The sequence below is a fragment of the Bos indicus genome, chromosome 7 (assembly GCF_029378745.1).
Source record: "Bos indicus isolate NIAB-ARS_2022 breed Sahiwal x Tharparkar chromosome 7, NIAB-ARS_B.indTharparkar_mat_pri_1.0, whole genome shotgun sequence".
NCBI classification, from domain to species: domain Eukaryota; kingdom Metazoa; phylum Chordata; class Mammalia; order Artiodactyla; family Bovidae; genus Bos; species Bos indicus.
In genome coordinates, this window is record NC_091766.1 from 82,000,797 (window position 1) to 82,021,858 (window position 21,062).

Consider the following 21,062-nt stretch of genomic DNA (forward strand, 5'->3'; position numbering starts at 1 on the left):
TTGAAAAGACCCTGATGCTGGGAAAGATTGAAGGTGGGAGGAGAAGGGGACGACAGAGGATGAGATGGTTGGATGGCATCACTGACTCAATGGACATGAGTTTGAGTAAACTCTGTGAGTTGGTGATGGACAGGGAGGCCTGGCATGCTACAGTCCATGGGGTCACAAAGAGTCAAACATGACTGAGCGACTGAACTGAACTGAACCATTGACAAACAGGTGAATGAAATGCATTGTTCAAATGGTCAGACTCCTGAACTTCATGGACATCCTTGAGTTAAAGCTGAAGAATAATTATAGGCCAAAGGAAACACCAGCTAAAGAACAAGATAAAGTGTATCTGCAGTTTGTATTGAGTGCCGTCCTCTATCAGTAAATGATTTCTTCTCACCAACCTTTTTCTCATGTTTGTGTTATGAATTATATTTTAAAATAGGAATCAGTCTATATCTTAATTTAATAATTTAAAATTTATATTTTAATAATTTGAAATTTAAAATAAACTTTTATCTTAAAGGAGTAGACCTGAGTGTGGGTTTTAACTTTTTCAAAGTAATTCACGCCAGCAATCCTGGGCCAACTCTGATTCTTCCAGGAGCATCCAATACTTGGACAACCCTTTTTTGTACTTCATCCCTGCAAGACGAGTGAATTCATGACTCCTGTGTTAAAGAATTCTCAAAAAATCAATAGGTAAGAAATATCATCAAGATACATTGGCTTCAGTCTTATTTTAAAAGTGTAAATCTTTTTATGTGATTCTAAAAGCTAAACTAAAAAAGAAATATTCTTTGTCATAATAATAATGGCTAACATTTATTGAATTTTTTTACTGTGTTCTAGGCATTGTTCTAAGTATTTCAGATATATTAACACACTGGATTTCTATAACACCCCTGTGAGCTAAGTACTATTATTTTACCTGGTTTACAGAGGAGGAGGCTAACGTACAGAGGGCCTAAATAACCAAGGTCACATATCTTGTTGAGTGGTGGAACCTGGGGTGGGAACCCAGGCACTCTTGCCTCCGAGCCATACTCTTCACCACTGTACTCTGCTACCTTAGCTAATGCTGTCAGCTGGGTCAAACTGGAATCATTGAGGAAAGTCAAGAGCATCAGTGCCTTGACCCCCCCTCCCTTAAGCTGCTTTAGTGGGGGCTCCTCAGCCTCTTTGGCCCCCAAGTCCCTGTCAAGCAACAAATTGGCATTGGGAAATGCTGAGATTCCAAGTGACCAGCACACTTCTTTGAAGAAAGCCTCATTTCTCTGATTGTTAGTAAATGATTTTCTACCACTCAAACAAGCACAATGGAAACAGAGTTTTCTGTGTTTCACTTACTTCCCAGGAATGTCAACTACATCACGTCGTGGCTGAGCATGGTAGGGCCAGCTGTTGGGCTGAATGTTCCTCTGAGTTACGCCACAGCAGCCTCTCAGGATGAAGGCAACGTCGATGGACAAGGTAAAAAGAGAAGCCTGCGCTCCACGTTTCCTGTTGCAAAGATCCTGGAGCCTCTTTTGCATTTGGCTATGTCGCCCCTGCTGGCCCCAGCATTTATTAAGTCTGCTTTCATCTCTGACAGACTGGACGCTGACTTGTTTGTCTAGTTTTCCAACCAACCAGCGTCCACTCATTTAGGAAGCTCTTGACTTTCCTATAGTAACACTCACCCAACCACAGAGCTGAGTGGTTTTATTTTAGAATTTATATTCTTGAAACAAGTCTTTACTGCTCAGTTAACCTTCTTTCATTTTCTTGGCTTTTGTTCTTGTTCTTCAGATTCTTCTATTGAGCGAAAAAGCTTAGAAGAACACTGAGAGTTTATGCGGCTGGCCCTGGTTTTAATGGGGCCGATATGGTGTGAGATTTCAGCTCACCGAGACTCTGACGTGGATTTTTTTCCCCTTGGAAGTAAATGTCTGCAGCAACTGATATGCTCTATGTTTAGAAGAAACACTGCAAAGACACAAATTACTAAAAATAGCCAAAAAGGGCTCTAGCTCAGTAATAGAAACAATGACATCATCAGGGCACTTCCAGGTTCTTCTCTGATGTCTCTGAGGCTCATTCTCTTCATCTTTGATTTGAGAATAACAAGATACCTCATAAGGTCGCTGTGAGAAACACATGAGAGCCTTAGTGTGTGAGAAAGTATGGGAAAGTATTAAGCAACTATTCATTAAATGGTCACCTTTCTTATAATTGATTGTCATTCACTAATCTGTCAATAAGTTTAATAGTCAGTAAGGTATTAAGATGAACCCTGTAAAGTTTGGTTTGGGGTTGCTGTTTCGTTTTTCGTTTTAACTTGCTAAGGTCTTAAACTAAGAGAAAAACATAATCACCTCTTTAGAGCAACTAGATTAGTGCCTGTCAGTGAGGGACACACTTTAGAGTCATTTGAGGATCTTTCTCAACTACAGGCACTGCCACCCGCTGGAACTGCCCCTCCAGGTGATTCTGAGGTACCTGCTCCTGAAGAAGTTCTGCTCTGGATGTAACTTTTGAGCCGCATTTATCTGTATTGTTTTGGTCTCCCAATAGGCCTTTTCCAGTTCTGTGCACATAACTGGACTTCAAGCTAGACTTACTTCCTAACATTGTCCAGGTCTCACCCAAGAGACTGGCTAGCAAGGAGTCTAGGAGGCACCTGGAGAGGCAGCCCACTTTCGGGGAGCAGTTAGCATGAGGGGATTATCTGCTGGCGAATCACAGAGGCCCTGCCATCCCCGTTAGTCTCTAGGTTAAGGGCTGCACTCTCAGGCAGGGAGCAGAAGTAGAGAAGGGGTTAATTCAAATTGCTGGAAAAGCTAAAAGTAAATTTTAAAACGCTGAGCTGCACATATTCATGCTGGTATGAGAGCCTGCTTACATGCTTGCTGGGCATTTTGGTATTTACCACTTAACATCTTTTCAACTTCTGCAAGGGATTTTTCCTCCCCACTCTCCCTAATGTAAACACAGATTTCTTAGCAAGTCATTTCTCAAGCCATGTCATTTCTGGGGTAAAAAAAAAAAAAAAAATGTAATAATGTGTCCTGTGGATGATGTACTCATCTGGAAATATTAGTTGTCCTTTGTGAACAGATTCTGAGGTGATAGTAGTCTGTCAGCTTGGGAGCAGTGTGTAGTTTCTTTTTTTTTTTTTTAATTTAAAATGTTTTTTCTCTGATAAAGATCTGAAAATTCATCACTGGCAGAAAAAAGTTCTGAAGAGCTCCTCTAAGGCTGTGGAGACCACCCTCCTCAGGTCCTTCTCCTCAAGCAGTTCTATTTCTTTTCAGAATTTTTTCACTTAAACTTTTAATTTTTGGTTGATAAAAATTACCTTTTTAAAAAGAATGCAGTAAAATAACAGACTGTTATCCCAACAGTCATAAAATTAGAAAAATGTTTTGTCAAAGTAACAGTTCTTTCTCTGTAATATGAGAATTTTTTCCCTAAGGGTTTCCTGTCCAGCTAATATGAAGGCAGAGCTCCTTCAGTCAGCAACAAGACTGGTTACAGCTGCTGCAAGCCAGTCTCCTAAACTCCACTTCTGTGTGATCTTAGTAAACCCCTTTCACCTCTCTGATCCTCACATTCTTCATATGCACCATGAGGAAGCTCAGCCATGTGACTTGTGAGGCCCACCCAACTCTTGGGTCTGTGAAATTGGGAGAATTCTAGAGAGCTGAATGGTGAGGTTGGTTTGCTACTAGCTGCATTGCTTGAGCTAATTTTCTTAATCTCTTTTAGTCTGTTACCACTTCTTTTTTAAAGTCCATAGTATCAACTCCACTCACCTAACAAGGGCACAAAGATCAAAATGGTAAGTATGTCTAATGTGCTTTGTAACCAACTCAGTGCCTTGTGGAGTCATGTGAACAGGGGATAATCAGCCTATTGAGGCATCATACCTGCTCCCTCCCACCTCAGTTCTGGCCTGACTCCTTCCCAGGCAGGTGATCAGGCACGCCTTCTCTGCCCATAGCCTGTCTGACCATTGCTTATGCTGGTTCCCACCTGGAAGTGCTTCCTTCCCCATATTTCTACCTGATTCTCAACCTGCTCCATGTGATTCACTCTTTACAAAACCATGTCTGACCCCAAAAGCCCCCACTGGGGGACTTCCTCCTTTGCTATCACTGTACTTAGTCATAGAAGCTTGTAATTGTCTCCTTTTCACTCTGATTGATGGATAGTAAGTAACTTACTGAGCCAATTTTGGGGGGTATGTTGTAAAATGGCATGCACAGAAGAGTTGCTATCTGCCCTGTAGGTGATCCAGGGCATGCTGTCAGTCTGGGGACCCAAGTAGGTGGGCTTTTTCTTTGAGTGACCATTGAAGGGCAAGAGGCTGTGCTGATCATCAGGTACTAGCCTACAAGCTACAGATTACAAAAAAAGAAAAAGAAACTACCACACTGCATCCAAAATGTGTAAGATAAAGAGGGAAAAAAAAATCAGAAGTGAGTTTTTGCATCCATTTCTCCCTGGATAGGTATCAGTTCAGTTCAGTCGCTCAGTCGTGTCCGACTCTTTGCCACCCCACGAATCGCAGCACGCCAGGCCTCCCTGTCCATCACCAACTCCCGGAGTTCACTCAGACTCACATCCATCGAGTCAGTGATGCTATCCAGCCATCTCATCCTCTGTCGTCCCCTTCTCCTCCTGCCCCCAGTCCCTCCCAGCATCAGAGTCTTTTCCACTGAGTCAACTCTTCACATGAGGTGGCCAAAGTACTGGAGTTTCAGCTTCAGCATCATTCCTTCCAAAGAAATCCCAGGGCTGATCTCCTTCAGAATGGACTGGTTGGATCTCCTTGCAGTCCAAGGGACTCTCAAGAGTCTTCTCCAACACCACAGTTCAAAAGCATCAGTTCTTCAGTGCTCAGCTTTCTTCACAGTCCAACTCTCACATCCATACATGACCACTGGAAAAACCATAGCCTTGACTAGACAGACCTTTGTTGGCAAAGTAATGTCTCTGCTTTTGAATATGCTATCTAGGTTGGTCTCCAAGGAGTAAGCGTCTTTTAATTTCATGGCTGCAGTCACCATCTGCAGTGATTTTGGAACCCAGAAAAATAAAGTCTGACACTGTTTCCACTGTTTCCCCATCTACTTCCCATGAAGTGAAGGGACCAGATGCCATGATCTTCGTTTTCTGAATGTTGAGCTTTAAGCCAACTTTTTCACTCTCCACTTTCACTTTCATCAAGAGGCTTTTTAGTCCCTCTTCACTTTCTGCCATAAGGGTGGTGTCATCTGCATATCTGAGGTTATTGATATTTCTCCTGGCAATCTTGATTCTAGCTTGTGCTTCTTCCAGTCCAGCGTTTCTCATGATGTACTCTGCATAGAAGTTAAATAAGCAGGGTGACAATATATAGCCTTCATGTACTCCTTTTCCTATTTGGAACCAGGCTGTTGTTCCATGTCCAGTTCTAACTGTTGCTTCCTGACCTGCATACAGGTTTCTCAAGAGGCAGGTCAGGTGCTCTGGTATTTCCATCTCTTTCAGAATTTTCCACAGTTTAAGTTTTTCTTAATACTCTCAGTGTATTAGGAAATGGAGATCTGCATTGTCAAAACTAGCTTTTACATAATTCAGAGAGCTGATACTCCAGTGAGTTGGAGTTTTGGGGGGATTGAAATTTAAGAATATGGGGATATTCGCTTGGGCAGATACTTACTGAATTCCTCTTATGTGCTGAGCCCTAGGCTAGGTGACAGGGTAGCAAATGCAGAGCCTTGACTCGGCTCAGACGAATGCCCAGTCCAGTGGAGAAGACAAACGAGGGCAACACAGGGATGGTAGGATGCAGGCTGTGGCAGAGGTGTGGAAAGCAAGCCTCTGGAAGATTCGCAGAAAAAGAATATAAGTAGAGTTGTGAAAAACTTACGATTTAGCCAGGTCAAGAATGGAGGAAAGAAAGACCTTGAAGGTACATGTGGGGAAGTGGTAAAGAGAGACCTGGCAAGCAGGACTGGGGCCAGGTCTGGAGGAGCCTTTATTGACACACCGATGATTTGTATTTGGCCTGAAAACCACAAAGAGCTGCTGAGGGAATTCAAGTAGAGCAGTTAAAGTAATCACATTTGTATTTTTAAAAGTACTTGTATTTTTAAAATGACTAATCACACGTACACTTTGTCAGATTTTTCACCAGCAGGTACTGGCCCACAGACTTTAGAAGATACAAGAGTGCGGAAAGGGCTAGGAATATGTCAAGGATGATCTTTGATTTTTGCCTAACACCTTTCAAAGCAAAACCTGCCAGTATCCTGAAAAGTTTGAGTTCTGGCTTACTGTGTTACTGGGGGCAACACACTGCACCTCTCTGAGCCTCTGCTTCCTAACATATTAAATGGAAAGAAGGGTATTAGATCAAGTAAAACCAGTTTATTGGTTTATGACCAGTATTTTTTATGAAACAGAATATGTCAAAGAAAAGCAGTCCCTGTGTTTCCTTTACTGTCACAATACTATCAGACTCACAGAACATCTGACACTAGATGTGGGTTTTCCACACATCGGACATGTCTGCAACACCAGCTACGTGTTCTCCATTTCGGTTCAGTTTTCATACCATCTACCATAAGTTAGTAACAGCTCCTCCAGGTTAAATGTTCAGTCTCACAAAACTGCCCCACTTGAGACAGTTGCAAGTCCCAGATTGTCACCTATATTTCTAACTGACCAGCTATATGTCAGGGTTCCCATGACTTCCTCCTTGGGTTTCAATAATTTGCTGTAATGACTCACAGTGCTCACAAAAACACTTATCCTTATCAGTTTGTTATATAACAAAACATAATAAAGGATACAGATGAAAAGCTGCTCAGGTGAGGTCCAGCAGGATTCCAAGTGTAGGAATTCCTGTCCCCATGGAGCTGGGGTGCACCACCCTCTTGCCATATATAGATGTGTTCACCAACCTGGAAGCTCTCTGAACCATGAACCTTTGGAATTTTTGTGGAGCCTACATCACATAAGCATGATCAATCATTAACTCCACTTCTAGCCCTTTTCCCTTTCCCAGATGATGGATGGTGGGGCTGAAAGTTCCAAGCTTTTAATTAGGGATTGGTCTTCCTGGTAATCAAGAAGCTCCCTTCCTGAAGCTATTCAACCAAGAGTCAACCATTAGCACAAAGCCACTCCTATCACCTAGGAAATTCCAAGACATTTAGGAGCCCTGTGTCAGGAACTGCGGCAGAGACCAAATATTGGGACAAAAGATGCTCTTCAAACTTTCACCACTTGGGAAATTTCAAGAATTTTAGAAGATCTGTGCCAGGATCCTGGGGGCAGAGGCTAATATATATTTTTTATTATTTCACAAATACATGGAGAAAAAGTACATTACACACAGTGAGGGTATCACTGTTTTGTGAACTTTGATTTCAACTAGATGCGTAGAAAATCTGTGCTTGTGTGTGTGTGTGTGCTAGTTTTGATGTAAATATAGCTGTAACTCCAGGGAGCAGACTGGAGATTTTATTTGAAAATTTGTGGACAAATAAGCTCCCTTCTAATTCTAAGACCTCTGCTTCCCTTCTTATATGGCTGATCTGTAAGTTGCTAAAAGTTGCTTTAGAAGGTATCAGTTCAGTTCAGTTCAGTTCAGTGCTCAGTCGTGTCCGACTCTTTGTGACCCCATGAATCGCAGCAGGTATAGTAAATACTTAAATATTAGCTTGCCCATGGCACTGGGGTATGATGCCATGGGCACTACTTTGATATGCACATAGGTTCCTGAAGGGTCCCTTATAGATTTTTATAGGATTTGTCTATAAAAGTGCTTTCACATTTTTAAATCTTAAATCTCATCAGTTCAGTTCAGTCGCTCAGTAGTGTCTGACTCTTTGTAACCCCATGAATTGCAGCACGCCAGGCACCCCACCTCAGTACTTCTGCCTGGAGAATCCCATGGATGGAGGAGCCTGGAAGGCTGCAGTCCATGGGGTCGCTGAGGGATGGACACGACTGAGTGACTTCACTTTCACTTTTCGCTCTCATGCATTGGAGAAGGAAATGGCAACCCACTCCAGTGTTCTTGCCTGGAGAATCCCAGGGACGGCAGATCCTGGTGGGCTGCCGTCTACGGGGTCGCACAGAGTCGGACACGACTGAAGTGACTCAGCAGCAGGCCTCCCTGTCCATCACCAACTCCTGGAGTTCACTCAAACTCACGTCCATCGAGTCGGTGATGCCATCCAGCCATCTCATCCTCTGTCATCCCCTTCTCCTCCTGCCCCCAGTCCCTCCTAGGATCAGAGTCTTTTCCATTGAGTCAACTCTTCGCATGAGGTGGCCAAAGTACTGGAGTTTCAGCTTTAGCATCATTCCTTCCAAAGAACACCCAGGACTGATCTCCTTCAGAATGGACTGGTTGGATCTCCTTGCAGTCCAAGGGACTCTCAAGAGTCTTCTCCAACACCACAGTTCAAAAGCATCAATTCTTCAGCGCTCAGCTTTCTTCACAGTCCAACTCTCACATCCATACATGACCACTGGAAAAACCATAGCCTTGACTAGACGGACCTTTGTTGGCAAAGTAATGTCTCTGCTTTTGAATATGCTATCTAGGTTGATTATAACTTTCCTTCCAAAGAGTAAGCGTCTTTTAATTTCATGGCTTCAATCACCATCTGCAGTGACTTTGGAGCCCCCCAGAATAAAGTCTGACACTGTTTCCACTGTTTCCCCATCTACTTCCCATGAAGTGATGGGACCGGATGCCATGATCTTCGTTTTCTGAATGTTGAGCTTTAAGCCAACTTTTTCACTCTCCTCTTTCACTTTCATCAAGAGGCTCTTTAGTTCCTCTTCACTTTCTGCCGTAAGGGTGGTGTTATCTGCATATCTGAGGTTATTGATATTTCATAGTGTGTTCTTTAAAGCAGTTCTGTAAAGCTCTTGCTTTTTTTAACTTTTGTGTTGTCAATAGCGACATCTAGTGATAAAATGGCCCTATTGCAAATACCTTGTATTCTAGACAGAGCTGAAAAATGATTTTAGAGATCACCAAGTCCCATTTTGTAAATTACTAACGCAAACTAGAAACGCACATGTATCTGTACATTCACATAAACTTTACATGAAAATAAAATCTGTGGCTAGGTGGTGACTTCTGGGGTTACTTTAAAGCTTTTCAAATACCATACAATCTCATAGTTACAACTATGAGACAGAAGTTAAAGCAGGCTTAACAGAAAATCATAGTTCAGTATATTGACAGTGTTTGGTGCATTGGTATTTACATGTTCATGCCAGATCTTCAGGGCTTAGTATGGTGGTGGTGGTTGTTTAGTCACTGATGGGATTTCCCAGGCAAAAACACTGGAGTGGGTTGCCATTTCCTTCTCCAGGGAATGTGGCCAACCGAGGGATCGAACCCACAGCTTCTGCCACGTCTCCTGCATTGCCATGGGATTCCTTACCCCTGAGCCACTGGAGAAGCCCTAGTATGGTGCATGCGTGCTAAGTCACTTTATGTCTGACTCTTTGCACCCCTATGGACTGTAGCCCACCAGGCTCCTCTGTCCATGGGGATTCTCCAGGCAAGAGTACTGGAGTGGGTTGCCATTTCCTACTCCAGGGGAATCTCCCCAACCCAGGGATCGAATCCATGTCTCCTGCATTTCAGGCAGGTTCTTTACCACCTGAGCCCATCAGGAAAGCCCATGGTACTCCATAAGTATTTGTGGAATGGTTGTGTGTGTGGGTGACCACTGTGCCCAGGGGAAGCTTCGCATGGTGCCCTTCATGCAGACGCTGAGGACTGGATCTGCTTTGCTCCTGGGAACTACTACCCACTCTGTCCTTTGAGCTTTCTTTCTCTTGTTACCAGCAGCAGAGTGGGATGAGGTTTTTGCAGCCCTTTCCTTCAGCAGATTCAGATTCAGAGAGCAGATTCTACCCAAGCCCTTTCCTGAATGTTTTATCTTGTTTTTGTTTTTTTAAAACAAATTCACTCCTTTTGGGGGAGGAGAGCGAGGCATGTGGGATCTTAACTCCCCGACCAGGGATTGAACCCGCACCCCCTGCATTGGAAGGTGAAGTCTTAACTGCTGGGCCACTCAAGAAGTCCCCTTTCCTGCATATTGATAGGGAAATGGTTAAATAAAATGTGATAGTGTACAGTGGGGCTTCTCAGGTGGCGCTAGGGGTAAAGAACCCGCCTGCCAATACAGGAGATGTAAGAGACACAGGTTCAATCCTGGATCAGGAATGTCCCCTGGAGGAGAGCATGGCAACCCACTCCAGTATCCTTGAATACTCCAGTAGCCTGGAGAATTCCATGGGCAGAAGAGCCTGGCAGGCTACAGTACATAGAGTCCTAAAGAGGAGCCTGGCAGGCTACAATCCATAGGGTCCCAAAGAGTCAGACACGACTGAGCGACTTAGCACACACACACAGTGTACAGTAGTTAAGTAGAGTGAATTCATCTCCATATATCAAAATGGGCAATTTCCATGGATTGTTGCGTTAAAACAGAAGACAAAAACTAGATGCTAACTAGGCATGCAACTTAACACTATATCAAAAATACACTAACACCACACATGTTCTGTAGTACATATATACTCTGTGTATCTAAAAACATTAAAATGGTGTAGAAGGACACTCACCAAACTTGTAAGAGGGGTACCTCAGAGGTGGAGAGTGGGAACTTGGATTGGAAATGATCGAAGAAGACCTGGGCTCTTTTTGTATTGCAGTGGACACTTACGTATCCAGAAAATGCAAAACTAAACATTCATTAAAAAAAAAAAAAAAATTTAGTTTTTATGGATAATTTGGAAGTTGCAGAAAAATTTGAAGGAGAAAATTTAAAACATACTTGTGTTTATCACCCAGGGATATTACAATTAAAATATTGATATATTTTCTTGCACTAGTTAAATATATTTAATTATGATCATTCTGTATATGGTTTTATATCCTGATTTCTCCCACTTATCATTTCATGTGCAACGTTTTCCCCATGTCATTTAATGTTCTTTGAAAAAACAAGTAATATTTCTTTCATATCAAAATATGACAAATAATTTTAGGGCTTTTAGGTTGTTCCTAATTCTTCACTGTTTATTTAAATTGCATTCATTGAGCACTTATTTCCTGAATGGTCAGGACCTCTGCTAGGGTTACAGGGTTCAGTAGGGCATCCCAAGCTTCCCCTCCCCTCCAGAGCTTCCAAATGTAAGGTAAGATATGTGTGCAGAAATAGCTGCTCATATTCTGTTTCTTTGGGTTACACTGTTACTGAAGGAATGAAGGGATCAAAAAATGTGGAATGTCTTAGGTTTTTGATTCATGTTGTTACTCTGTTTTACCAGTAAAGTGAAAGTGAAGTCGCTCAGTCATGTCTGACTCTTTGTGACCCCAGGGACTGTAGCCTACCAGGCAAGAAATTCCTCCTTGGAATTTTCCAGGCAGGAATACTGGAGTGGTTGCCATTTCTTCTCCAGGGGATCTTCCTGATCCAGGGATTGAACCCAGGTCTCCTGCATTGCGGGTGGATGCTTTACCGTCTGAGTGGTAGGGAAGCCTAATAAGGCTATACCAATTTACATTCCCCAAAGCAGTCTGTGTTTTACCATTTCCTAAAATCTTTGAAAATTATTTTAGTTTACTGTGCTTTTTATTATTGAACTGATCATTTTTCTCAACTAGTCTTGCAATGCATGGATTCTCAGCTTTGCTTCTTCCTGATGTATTCTGTGTTTCTCAGTGCTGCTAGCGTTAGTTGATCACTTCTGTACTGTCCACGTGATTGCTCCACGTCTTCATTTTGCCCCTATAAGAGCTGACTGTACTGATTCTAGTACGACCAGAGACTGTGGCAATTAAACAATTAGGACGTGTATGTCATTAAAAAAAATTATTATGGGAAATTTCATCATACCCAAAAGTAAAGAAGATATTACAATGAATTTTAACATACCTATCAATCAGAATCAGCAATTACCAAGATTTGCCCTATTTGCTTCATTTAACCCTTTAAAAAAATTTTATATTTGCTTTAATATTTTAAAGCAAAGACAGATGTGTCAATTTGTTTTTTTAAAAACTGCACATTTTTTATTTGATCTGTCCTGTCAAGTTTTACATCAGTCTTAGGTGCTGAAGTGCCTTTGGGTTTTTGGTCCTCTGCTTTTATTCCCGGGTATCTTTTTTTTTTCTTTTGGTCACGCTGCACGGCATGTAGGATCTTAGTTTACTTGACCAGGGATCGAACCCAGGCCCCCCGCATAGGCCCCCCGCATTGGCAGTGCAGAGTCTTAACCACTGGAACATCAGGGAAGTCCTAATACTCTCTGATTCTGCATTTACCAGCAACATTGGGTAGCTTTAATTTAAAATGACTCACTGCTCCATGCTTACATTAGCTGGTGCCATCAGAGCTAATATGAAATGTGCAGGTTGCAGGGTGTGCAGCCTGGATCGTGCATCCACAGATCCTCCCCATACTGGGGACATTCCATAAATCATGTCAGACCACAGGCAACCTCTCACAACTGTTCTCAGCTGTGAGTAAATTGGAAAATTATGTAACAATTGCTATAAAGCTTAAACAGTAGTTGGTTTCTTGGGAATAAACCACTTCAAAAAATCTGAAAAAATGTATAGATCTCCTTTTCAGAAAAATATTTATGTGTGGGTGTATATGTGTATATGTATGCATACGCTCATGTACATATTTATATCAGAAAATTTTGCATACAGCTTCAGGAGGTTTCTAGACCCGCTGAAATCTAATCCAAGATCAAGATTCTTGGTCAATAAATCTCATTCACAATTGCTTTCTTCTGTTACACACACACACACACACACACACCCCTATGTTATGTCATGGGCAGGAGGAAGAAGGATAATGTGACAAGGAGGAAAAAACTACCTAATTATAAACATAAGAAAATGTGTAAAATATAGAATGAACACAGTCAACTATTGTATATACTGGAACTGAAATTCTAAGGAAATACTTGAAATCTGTTGGGAAGCAAAGGAGAGGCAGTATGGTCCAATTTACCTGCAAACTCACACAAAAACAGAATACCGGAAGCTGTCAGGCTATATAGAAACAACAGTCTCAGTTGCTCATCGTGCCTGACTCTTTGCGACCCCATGGACTGTAGCCTGCCAGGCTCCTTTGTCCATGGATTTTCCAGGCAAGAATTGGGTTTGCTTGGAGTAGGCTGCCATTTCCTTCTCCAGAGATGACAGATCTTCTCATAAACTGGATAAACAAATTCACAAAGCTGTTGGGTGGAGAAAGATGTGACAAAACATCTATTTCATGTCAGTTCCAAAGCAGGTGTTAATGGACAAAATGTGTTTCAACAAGAAAGACTTCCCTCAACTGTTCTCAGCTGTGATTGGCATAAAAAAAATTACTTAGAATGTGGCTCACTCTGCCCACTATTGTACAGTTTTAAACATTTGCTGGTTGATAAAGTGTTATGGAAGCATTATATTTATCAGCAGCTAGACTCAACTTTGAAAATATGGGTATGCTCAGCATGTCCTACACTTTTAACCCAGCTAGGTAATATGACCCATTGTTCTGCTGCCAGTTAACTCCAGTGAAAGAGGTTTAGAAAGCTAAACAAATGAACTCCTACACTGTGAGTAGATCAGACAATTCATGTTGATAATTTATTACCACAAGTTAGCAGATTGCTGGTAGGAATGTGTGGAGGAAGCTGACACTTCTGACTGGAGGGTCTATCTGAAGAGTGATCTGGGGCCACAGTTTTGTCCTCTCCCTCATACAGGAGGAGCTCTCCTTAGCGTCAGAATTGCTCTTTGAAAGCTTCAGGGCCTCTGGGAAGCAGGGGAGGTCAGTGATGCTCCACAAGCCTGGCTCAAGCTCTAAGGGCTGTATGGCTTCCTCATTTTGAAGAAGGCTTAAATGACAGTCTGAATGAAATGGCAACCGTTCGTGTGCTTATTTGGAAATACTGGTTATCTGTCACTTCTGGAAAAAAGTGAAAGTGTTACTGGGTTCCTTCAAATGATCACTGTAAAAATGATTTTCCCCATGAGACAATGTATGCTTAAAAACATTCAACTGTTAGATGTTTTAATACTTTGCTTGAAAACTCCTGTGGTGATATTACCATGACAATACGCTTTAAAAAGTCCACTTCTTTTCCTCACATACTAATAAACATAACGTCATTTTACCAAATAATGTGGATAGAAATTGTGCTAGAAACCAAGAATGCTTAGTACAACCTGCCAAGTCTATCCCCTCAAGTATAATATCATAAGAATTGTGAGTTAATACTTGCAAGATCCATTTAAACAGATTTTATAGGTTAGAATAAAGATTATACACGTAGCTGTTAGTGAATTTTATTATAATATGGTAATTTATGATCTTAGTCTCTTTTCTCAACTTTATGTAAAACCAATAAAGAAATGTTAGCTACTTTGACAATCTTGAAACAGAATCCAAGAATGTTATCCACAGCATGATTATTATAACGAAATGAAGACATTAACCTTGAATGAAACACAGAAAATTCATATATAGACACACATTCAAATTTTCGTAGCTGTCAATTTAGAACTGTCTCTCAACTCCATCGAAAAATAAAAGCAAAAAAACGAATGTTTCAAGTACTATTTCCCTAATACAGTTTAAATTTTTTTTGAAGACCATCAGTAACTGGTGTTTTAACACAGTTTATATGGAAATATAACACAGTCTAACACAGTTTATATGGAAATATAAGACCATAAACTGTCTCTCAACTCTATCAAAAAATAAAAGGAAAAAAACATGTCTCTCAACTCTATCAAAAAATAAAAGGAAAAAAACTTATGTTTCAAGTATTATTTCCCTAATACAGTTTAAATGTTTTTTGAAGACTACCAGTTGACACTGGTGTTTCAACATTTCCTTATAAACACACGTAGTATGACCCAGTTACCAATTGTGTCGTACTGTCCCCTTCCTTTCATAAGGCATACAACTAAAACTCTTATTAAATACCCAGTATACATTTATTCCACAATTTGCTAAGCAGCCACCTGTAAGGCAGTCTTTATTATTTTGCTGTGAGGTGCATCTCCAATAGGAATATCTTAAAGGATAGACTGTTTCTGGTTTCAGCTATACTGATTACTTGGAAAAAATGTTTCAAAAATACTTAACAGCTATCTTTTTTGGGCTTCTGACTTATGAGGTGGCTGAAATACAGCAGTGGTATCCCCGTAAGTGAGGAAAGCACCCTTGGCTTCATAAAGAATGCCTGACAGCTGGTCAATAAGACAAGTTTTCCTAGAAATACCATAAAGATTGTTTCCCAGAAGACCAGGGGTATTTGTACAGTCTAACAAATGCCTTAGGGACTCTGATGTCCTGGATTTGGGGACCACAGGATTACGTGGTCTCCAGATTCTTTTTCCATTAACAGTTTCTGATTTGTTTGGAGTTTGCTAACCAAATATAAGGGGAAACAAAAGTTAAGTAATTACTTATTCACAATTTTTAAACATTTTAATTTGTAACTGAGAATCACAAGAAGTTGCAAAAAAAGAATAGTTTGTATACTTCACCCAAATTCAGCTTAATAGCATATTTGATAACCAAGGGTGTATTTTCAAAACCAGTAACATTGACATTACAATAGTATTAACTAAATTACAGAACTTACTTGCATTTCATCAATTTTTATGTATACTTTTGGGGGACTATGAAATTCCATCCCAAGTATTGATTTGTGTGAACACCTCCACAATCAGGACACAGAGCTGTTCCATCAACACACACACACATTCCCTTCTGCCACCCTTTATAGTTTGACTCTACCCCCATCATTCATCCATGGCAACCACCCATCTCTTCTTTATTGCTGTAATTTTGTCATTTCAAGAAGTTTATATAAATGAAATGATACAATATGTATGTAACCTTTTGAGACTGGCTTTTTGTACTTAGCATACCACTAGATTCAAAGACGGAGAAGGCAATGGCACCCCACTCCAGTACTCTTGCCTGGAAAATCCCATGGATGGAGGAGCCTGGTAGGCTGCAGTCCATGGGGTCGAACTCCTTATTGCCAAATTCAGAATTAAATTGAAGAAAGTAGGGAAAACCACTAGACCATTCAGGTATGACCTAAATCAAATCCCTTACAATTAACAGTGGAAATAAGAAATAGATTTAAGGGACTAGGTCTAATAGAGTGCCTGATGAACTATGGATGGAGGTTCGTGACATTGTACAGGAGACAGGGATCAAGACCATCCCCAAGAAAAAGAAATGCAAAAAAGCAAAATGGCTGTCTGAGGAGGCCTTACAAATAGCTGTGAAAAGGCAAAGGAGAAAAGGAAAGATATATCCATGTGAATGCAGAGTTCCAAAGAATAGCAAGGAAAGATAAGAAAGCCTTCCTCAGTGATCAGTGCAAAGAAATAGAGGAAAACAATAGAATGGGAAAGACCAGAGATCTCTTCAAGAAAATTAGAGATACCAAGGCAATATTTCATGCAAAGATGAGCTCAATAAAGGACAGAAATTTTTTGGACCTAACAGAAGCAGGCGATGGCACCCCACTTCACTCCTCTTGCCTGGAAAATCCCATGGGCAGAGGAGCCTGGAAGGCTGCAGTCCATGGGGTCGCTCAGAGTCGGACACGACTGAGCGACTTCACTTTCACTTTTCACCTTCATGCATTGGAGAAGGAAATGGCAACCCACTCCAGTGTTCTTGCCTGGAGAATCCCAGGGATGGGGGAGCCTGGTGGGCTGCCATCTATGGGGTTGCACAGAGTCGGACACGACTGAAGCGACTTAGTAGCAGCAGCAGCAGCAACTGTATGTTAACCTTCTAAGAAATTGCCAAAATTTGCTAGAGTACTACCATTTCAGAGTCCTACCAACAATCCAGTTGCTCGCCAGTCATTGGTATTTTTTTTACTTTAGACATTTGGTACTTGTATTCTGATATCTCATGTTTTTAATTTACATTTTCTAATGGCAGATGATATCAATCTTTTCATGTGCTTGTCATCTCTTCAGTGAAGTGTTTGTTCATTCACCCATTTTGCAATAGGATTGTTTTCTTACTTTGAGATTAGCAAGTTCTTCATATATTTTGGATACAAGTCTTTTATTGGGTATATGATTTGCAAATATTTTTCCCAGGCTATAGTTTCTTTCATCCTTTTAACAAGGTATTTCACAGAACAAAATATTTTAATTTTGATGAAGACCAAATTATGTTTTATTCTTCTGGAATGTGCTTTTGGTATAATGTTGTACAACTCTTCACCTAAGCCTGTCATGAAACTGTTCTGCCTTCTAAAGTTTTTATAGCTTTCTTATATTCAGATATATGATCCATTTTGAGTTAATTTTTGTGTAAGGTGGGAAATTTAGGTGTAAGTCCACTTTCTTGCTAATCAAAGTCTACCACCCATATACTGAAAATATTGTCTGTCCACCACTTAAAAGTGCTGTTGTATCTCTGTCAAAAATCAGTTGGTCATACCTGTATAAGTCTACTCAGTCTCCTAGTTTACTGATCTGTGTCTGTCCCTCCTCCAAGATCAAACTCTCTTGAGTTCTGTAGCTACAAACTAAGTCTTAAAACCAGTTTGTGATTCCTTCATTGTTATTCATTCTCAATGTTGTTTTAGCTAGTCCAGTGCCTTTCCATATAAATTTTAGAATTAACTTTTCTATTTCTACCAAGGGCTTCCCTTGGTAGCTCAGCTGGTAAGGAATCTACCTGCAATGCAGGGGACCCCGGTTTGATTCCTGGGTCGGGAAGATCTGCTGGAAAAAAAGGAAAGGCTACCCACTCTAGTATTCTGGCCTGGAGAACTGCATGGACCGTATAGTCCATGGAGTCGCCAAGAGCTGCTGGGATTGTTTAAAATATGCACCCAAGGTTAGTGCCTCATTTCTCTCCTTACAGGAGGGTCAGGTTCAAGAGGATCCAAGAATGAAGGGGCTTTGATCACAAGGTGCTGGGGGACTAAGGGGTAGGATGGTGGGACTACACAGGAGGCAAAGAGAACTCACATCAAGATCAAACATTTGGGTCCGAGGCACCTGTGTGGATTTATGGGTCAGTCAGTTGTCACAGGACAGGGCATCCTGGGGCACCCAGGAGACAAGCACGAGCCTTCATTGCAGGGTATCTTAACTCCATCGAAGCTTGTTCATCTTGACTTCTCAGGGCTGCGTGAGCTAGATGCTGGAGGAGGTGCTTGTCTGTTCCTCTAGGCCTTCATCCTCTGACTCCTCCACATTTCTGCACACCCCACTGGAGTAGAGCTTCCTGCTGGCAGAGCCACGCCCTCCTACATATTCCTAGGACTGAGTCCTGGGGTGAAACCACAGGGCCCTCCACAGCCTCCTTTTAGTCCAGGTGAGTGAGGCCCAGGGGCTTCTGGTTTGGATCAGTTACACCCATCCAGAAGCATATGGTCAGCTTTTAGGAATGGTTTTTAACCAGTGACTGCAATTGGAGGCGCTACAAAGAGCTGGAATGGCAACCATGAACTGTCTGTGTTAGTCACTCAGTCGTATCCAACTCTTGGTAACCCCATGGACTGTTGCCCACCAGGTTCCTGGGTTGCCATTCCCTTCTCCAGGGGATCCTTCTGACCCAGGGATGGAACCCAGGTCTCCTGAATTGCAGGCAGACAAAATTAACATGTACATCTTATGTTAATTTCAATTAAAAAATACCGTCTCTACCGTCTTTCATTCCAATCCCAAAGAATGTTCAAACTACTGCACAATTGCACTCATCTCACATGCTAGCAAAGAAATGCTTAAAATTCTCCAAGCCAGGCTTCAGCAGTACATGAACCATGAACTTCCAGATGTTCAAGCTGGATGTAGAAAAGGCAGAGGAACCAGAGATCAAATTGCTAACATCCAGTTGGATCATCAAAAAAGCAAGAGATTTCCAGAAAAAACATCTACTTCTGCTTTATTGACTATGCCAAAGCCTTTGTGTGGATCACAACAAATTGTGGAAAATTCTTCAACAGATGGGAATACCAGACCACCTTACCTGCCTCCTGAGAAATATGTATGCAGGTCAAGAAGCAAGTTAGAACTGGACATGGAACAACAGACTGGTTCCAAATTGGGAAAGGAGTATGTCAAGGCTGTATACTGTCACCCTGCTTATTAACTTATATGCAGAGTATATCATGCGAAATGCTGGGCTGAAGTGCAAGCTGGAATCTAGATTGCCAGGAGAAATATCTATAACCTCAGATTCGCAGATGACACCACCCTTATGGCAGAAAGTGAAAAAGAACTAAAGAGCCTCTTGAAAGTTAAGAGGAGAGTGAAAAATTAGGCTTAAAACTCAATGTTCAGAAAACTAAGATCATGGCATCCAGTCCCATCACTTCATGGCAAACAAACGGGGAAACAGTGTCAACAGAGACTTTTTTGGGGGGCTCCAGAATCACTGCAGATGGTGACTGCAGCCATGAAATTAAAAGATGCTTGCTCCTTGGAAGAAAAGTTATGACCAACCTAGGCAGCATCTTAAAAAGCAGACATTACTTTGCAACAAAGGTCTGTCTAGTCAAAGCTACGGTTTTTCCAGTAGTCCTATATGGATGTGAGAGTTGGACTATAAAGAAAGCTGAGCACCGAAGAATTGACGCTTTTGAACTGTGGTGTTTGGTTAGGGTTAGAAGACTCTTGAGCGTTCCCTGGACTGCAAGGCTATCAAATCAGTCAATCCTAAAGGAAATTGGTCCTGAATATTCATTGGAAGGACCGATGCTGGAGCTGAAACTCCAATACTTGTGGCCACCTGATAGGAAGAACTGACTCACTGGAAAAGACCGCCGATGCTGGGAAAGACAGATGGCAGAAGGGGATGAGAGAGGATGAGATGGCTGGATGGGAAGTTTGGGTAAGCTCCAAGAGTTGGTGGACAGGGAGGCCTGGCGTGCTGCATTCCATGGGGTTGCAGAGTTGGACAGGACTGAGCGACTGAACTGAACCCTCGTGGAAAGACAATCACACAGTTGTGACAAGTGTAAGCACAAATGTGAATTTGCAATCAGTGGTTTGTGTTGGGAGGAGTAGCAGGCAACCTACTAGATGCTTCCTGAAGATAGATGGGGAATGCAGGTTTGAGCAAGTAAGAGGTCAGTGATGCTAAGCAGGCAGAAAACACAACAGGGTCTCCTATGCCACAGTAAGGATTCTGTTCTTGATCTAAAGATAGAAAGCCTAAAATCTCCATTTTCCAAATATCCTGAAAGTCGCTCAGTTGTGTCCAACTCTTTGTGACCCCATGGGCTATACCAGTCCATGGAATTCTGTAGGCAAGAAAACTGGAGTGGGTAGCCTTTCTCTTCTCCAGGGGATCTTCCCAACCCAGGGATGGAACCCAGATCTCCCATATTACAGGTGGATTCTTTACCAGCTGAGCCACAAGGGAAGCCCAAATATCCAAAACATAACCTAACACTAGACTTTGACGAGAGAACAAATTAACTTATACCTGATGTTGCCAAAAGCACTTCTTCAGATCACAGATTTTGTAAGGCTAGTTATCATTTCTTCCTATGGAAATTTTGAAAGCAATCTGTGGGCAGGGGATCCCTATGCACCCAACTAACATCTAAGCTTCAATTATCAAAATGTAAGCCATCTAGACCATTTCTACCTAGACACTTCCATTAGTGTGCCTCAAAGTAAATCTCAAGATCAAAAATCTACTTTAGTGACAAGCTCAAGACACGTAAAACCTAGACCTTAACTGGTCTCCCTTACTTTCCCTCTCTGCCTTAATCTGCTTGGCATACACATTAACACCTACCTACTACATCGTGTAATGCCTAAGTTTTGCTACTGTAAACTCAATTACAACATGTTGATGGCCTTTAGGTAAAATGAAATCAGTAAGAGCAGAGAGTAACCTGGGCATAGTATATACAATATTGGATCCTTAAGGAGGTAAGATCCAATGTTTCTCAAGATTTCAAAATGATTCCTACTAGCAACTCTTTTGAGTTTTCTCAACATACTGTACATTTATTTCAGCTTTAACTAATATGGT

The 21,062-nt window shown here is 41.6% G+C and overlaps 1 protein-coding gene across 2 annotated transcripts in view; it reads left to right on the top strand.

Annotated features, from left to right (window-relative positions):
• The window catches only part of ATG10 (autophagy related 10), a 259,676-nt gene extending 257,471 nt beyond the window's left edge, over window positions 1-2,205 (top strand). For both annotated transcript variants that reach the window (XM_019965387.2, XM_070793999.1), the window contains 3 exons: window positions 596-693; window positions 1,349-1,464; window positions 1,783-2,205. In XM_019965387.2, coding sequence (XP_019820946.2) covers window positions 596-693; window positions 1,349-1,464; window positions 1,783-1,820 — 252 coding nt within the window. In that variant the 3' untranslated portion in view covers window positions 1,821-2,205. The remainder of the gene's footprint in view (window positions 1-595; window positions 694-1,348; window positions 1,465-1,782) is intronic.
• Window positions 2,206-21,062: the final 18,857 nt, after the last annotated feature.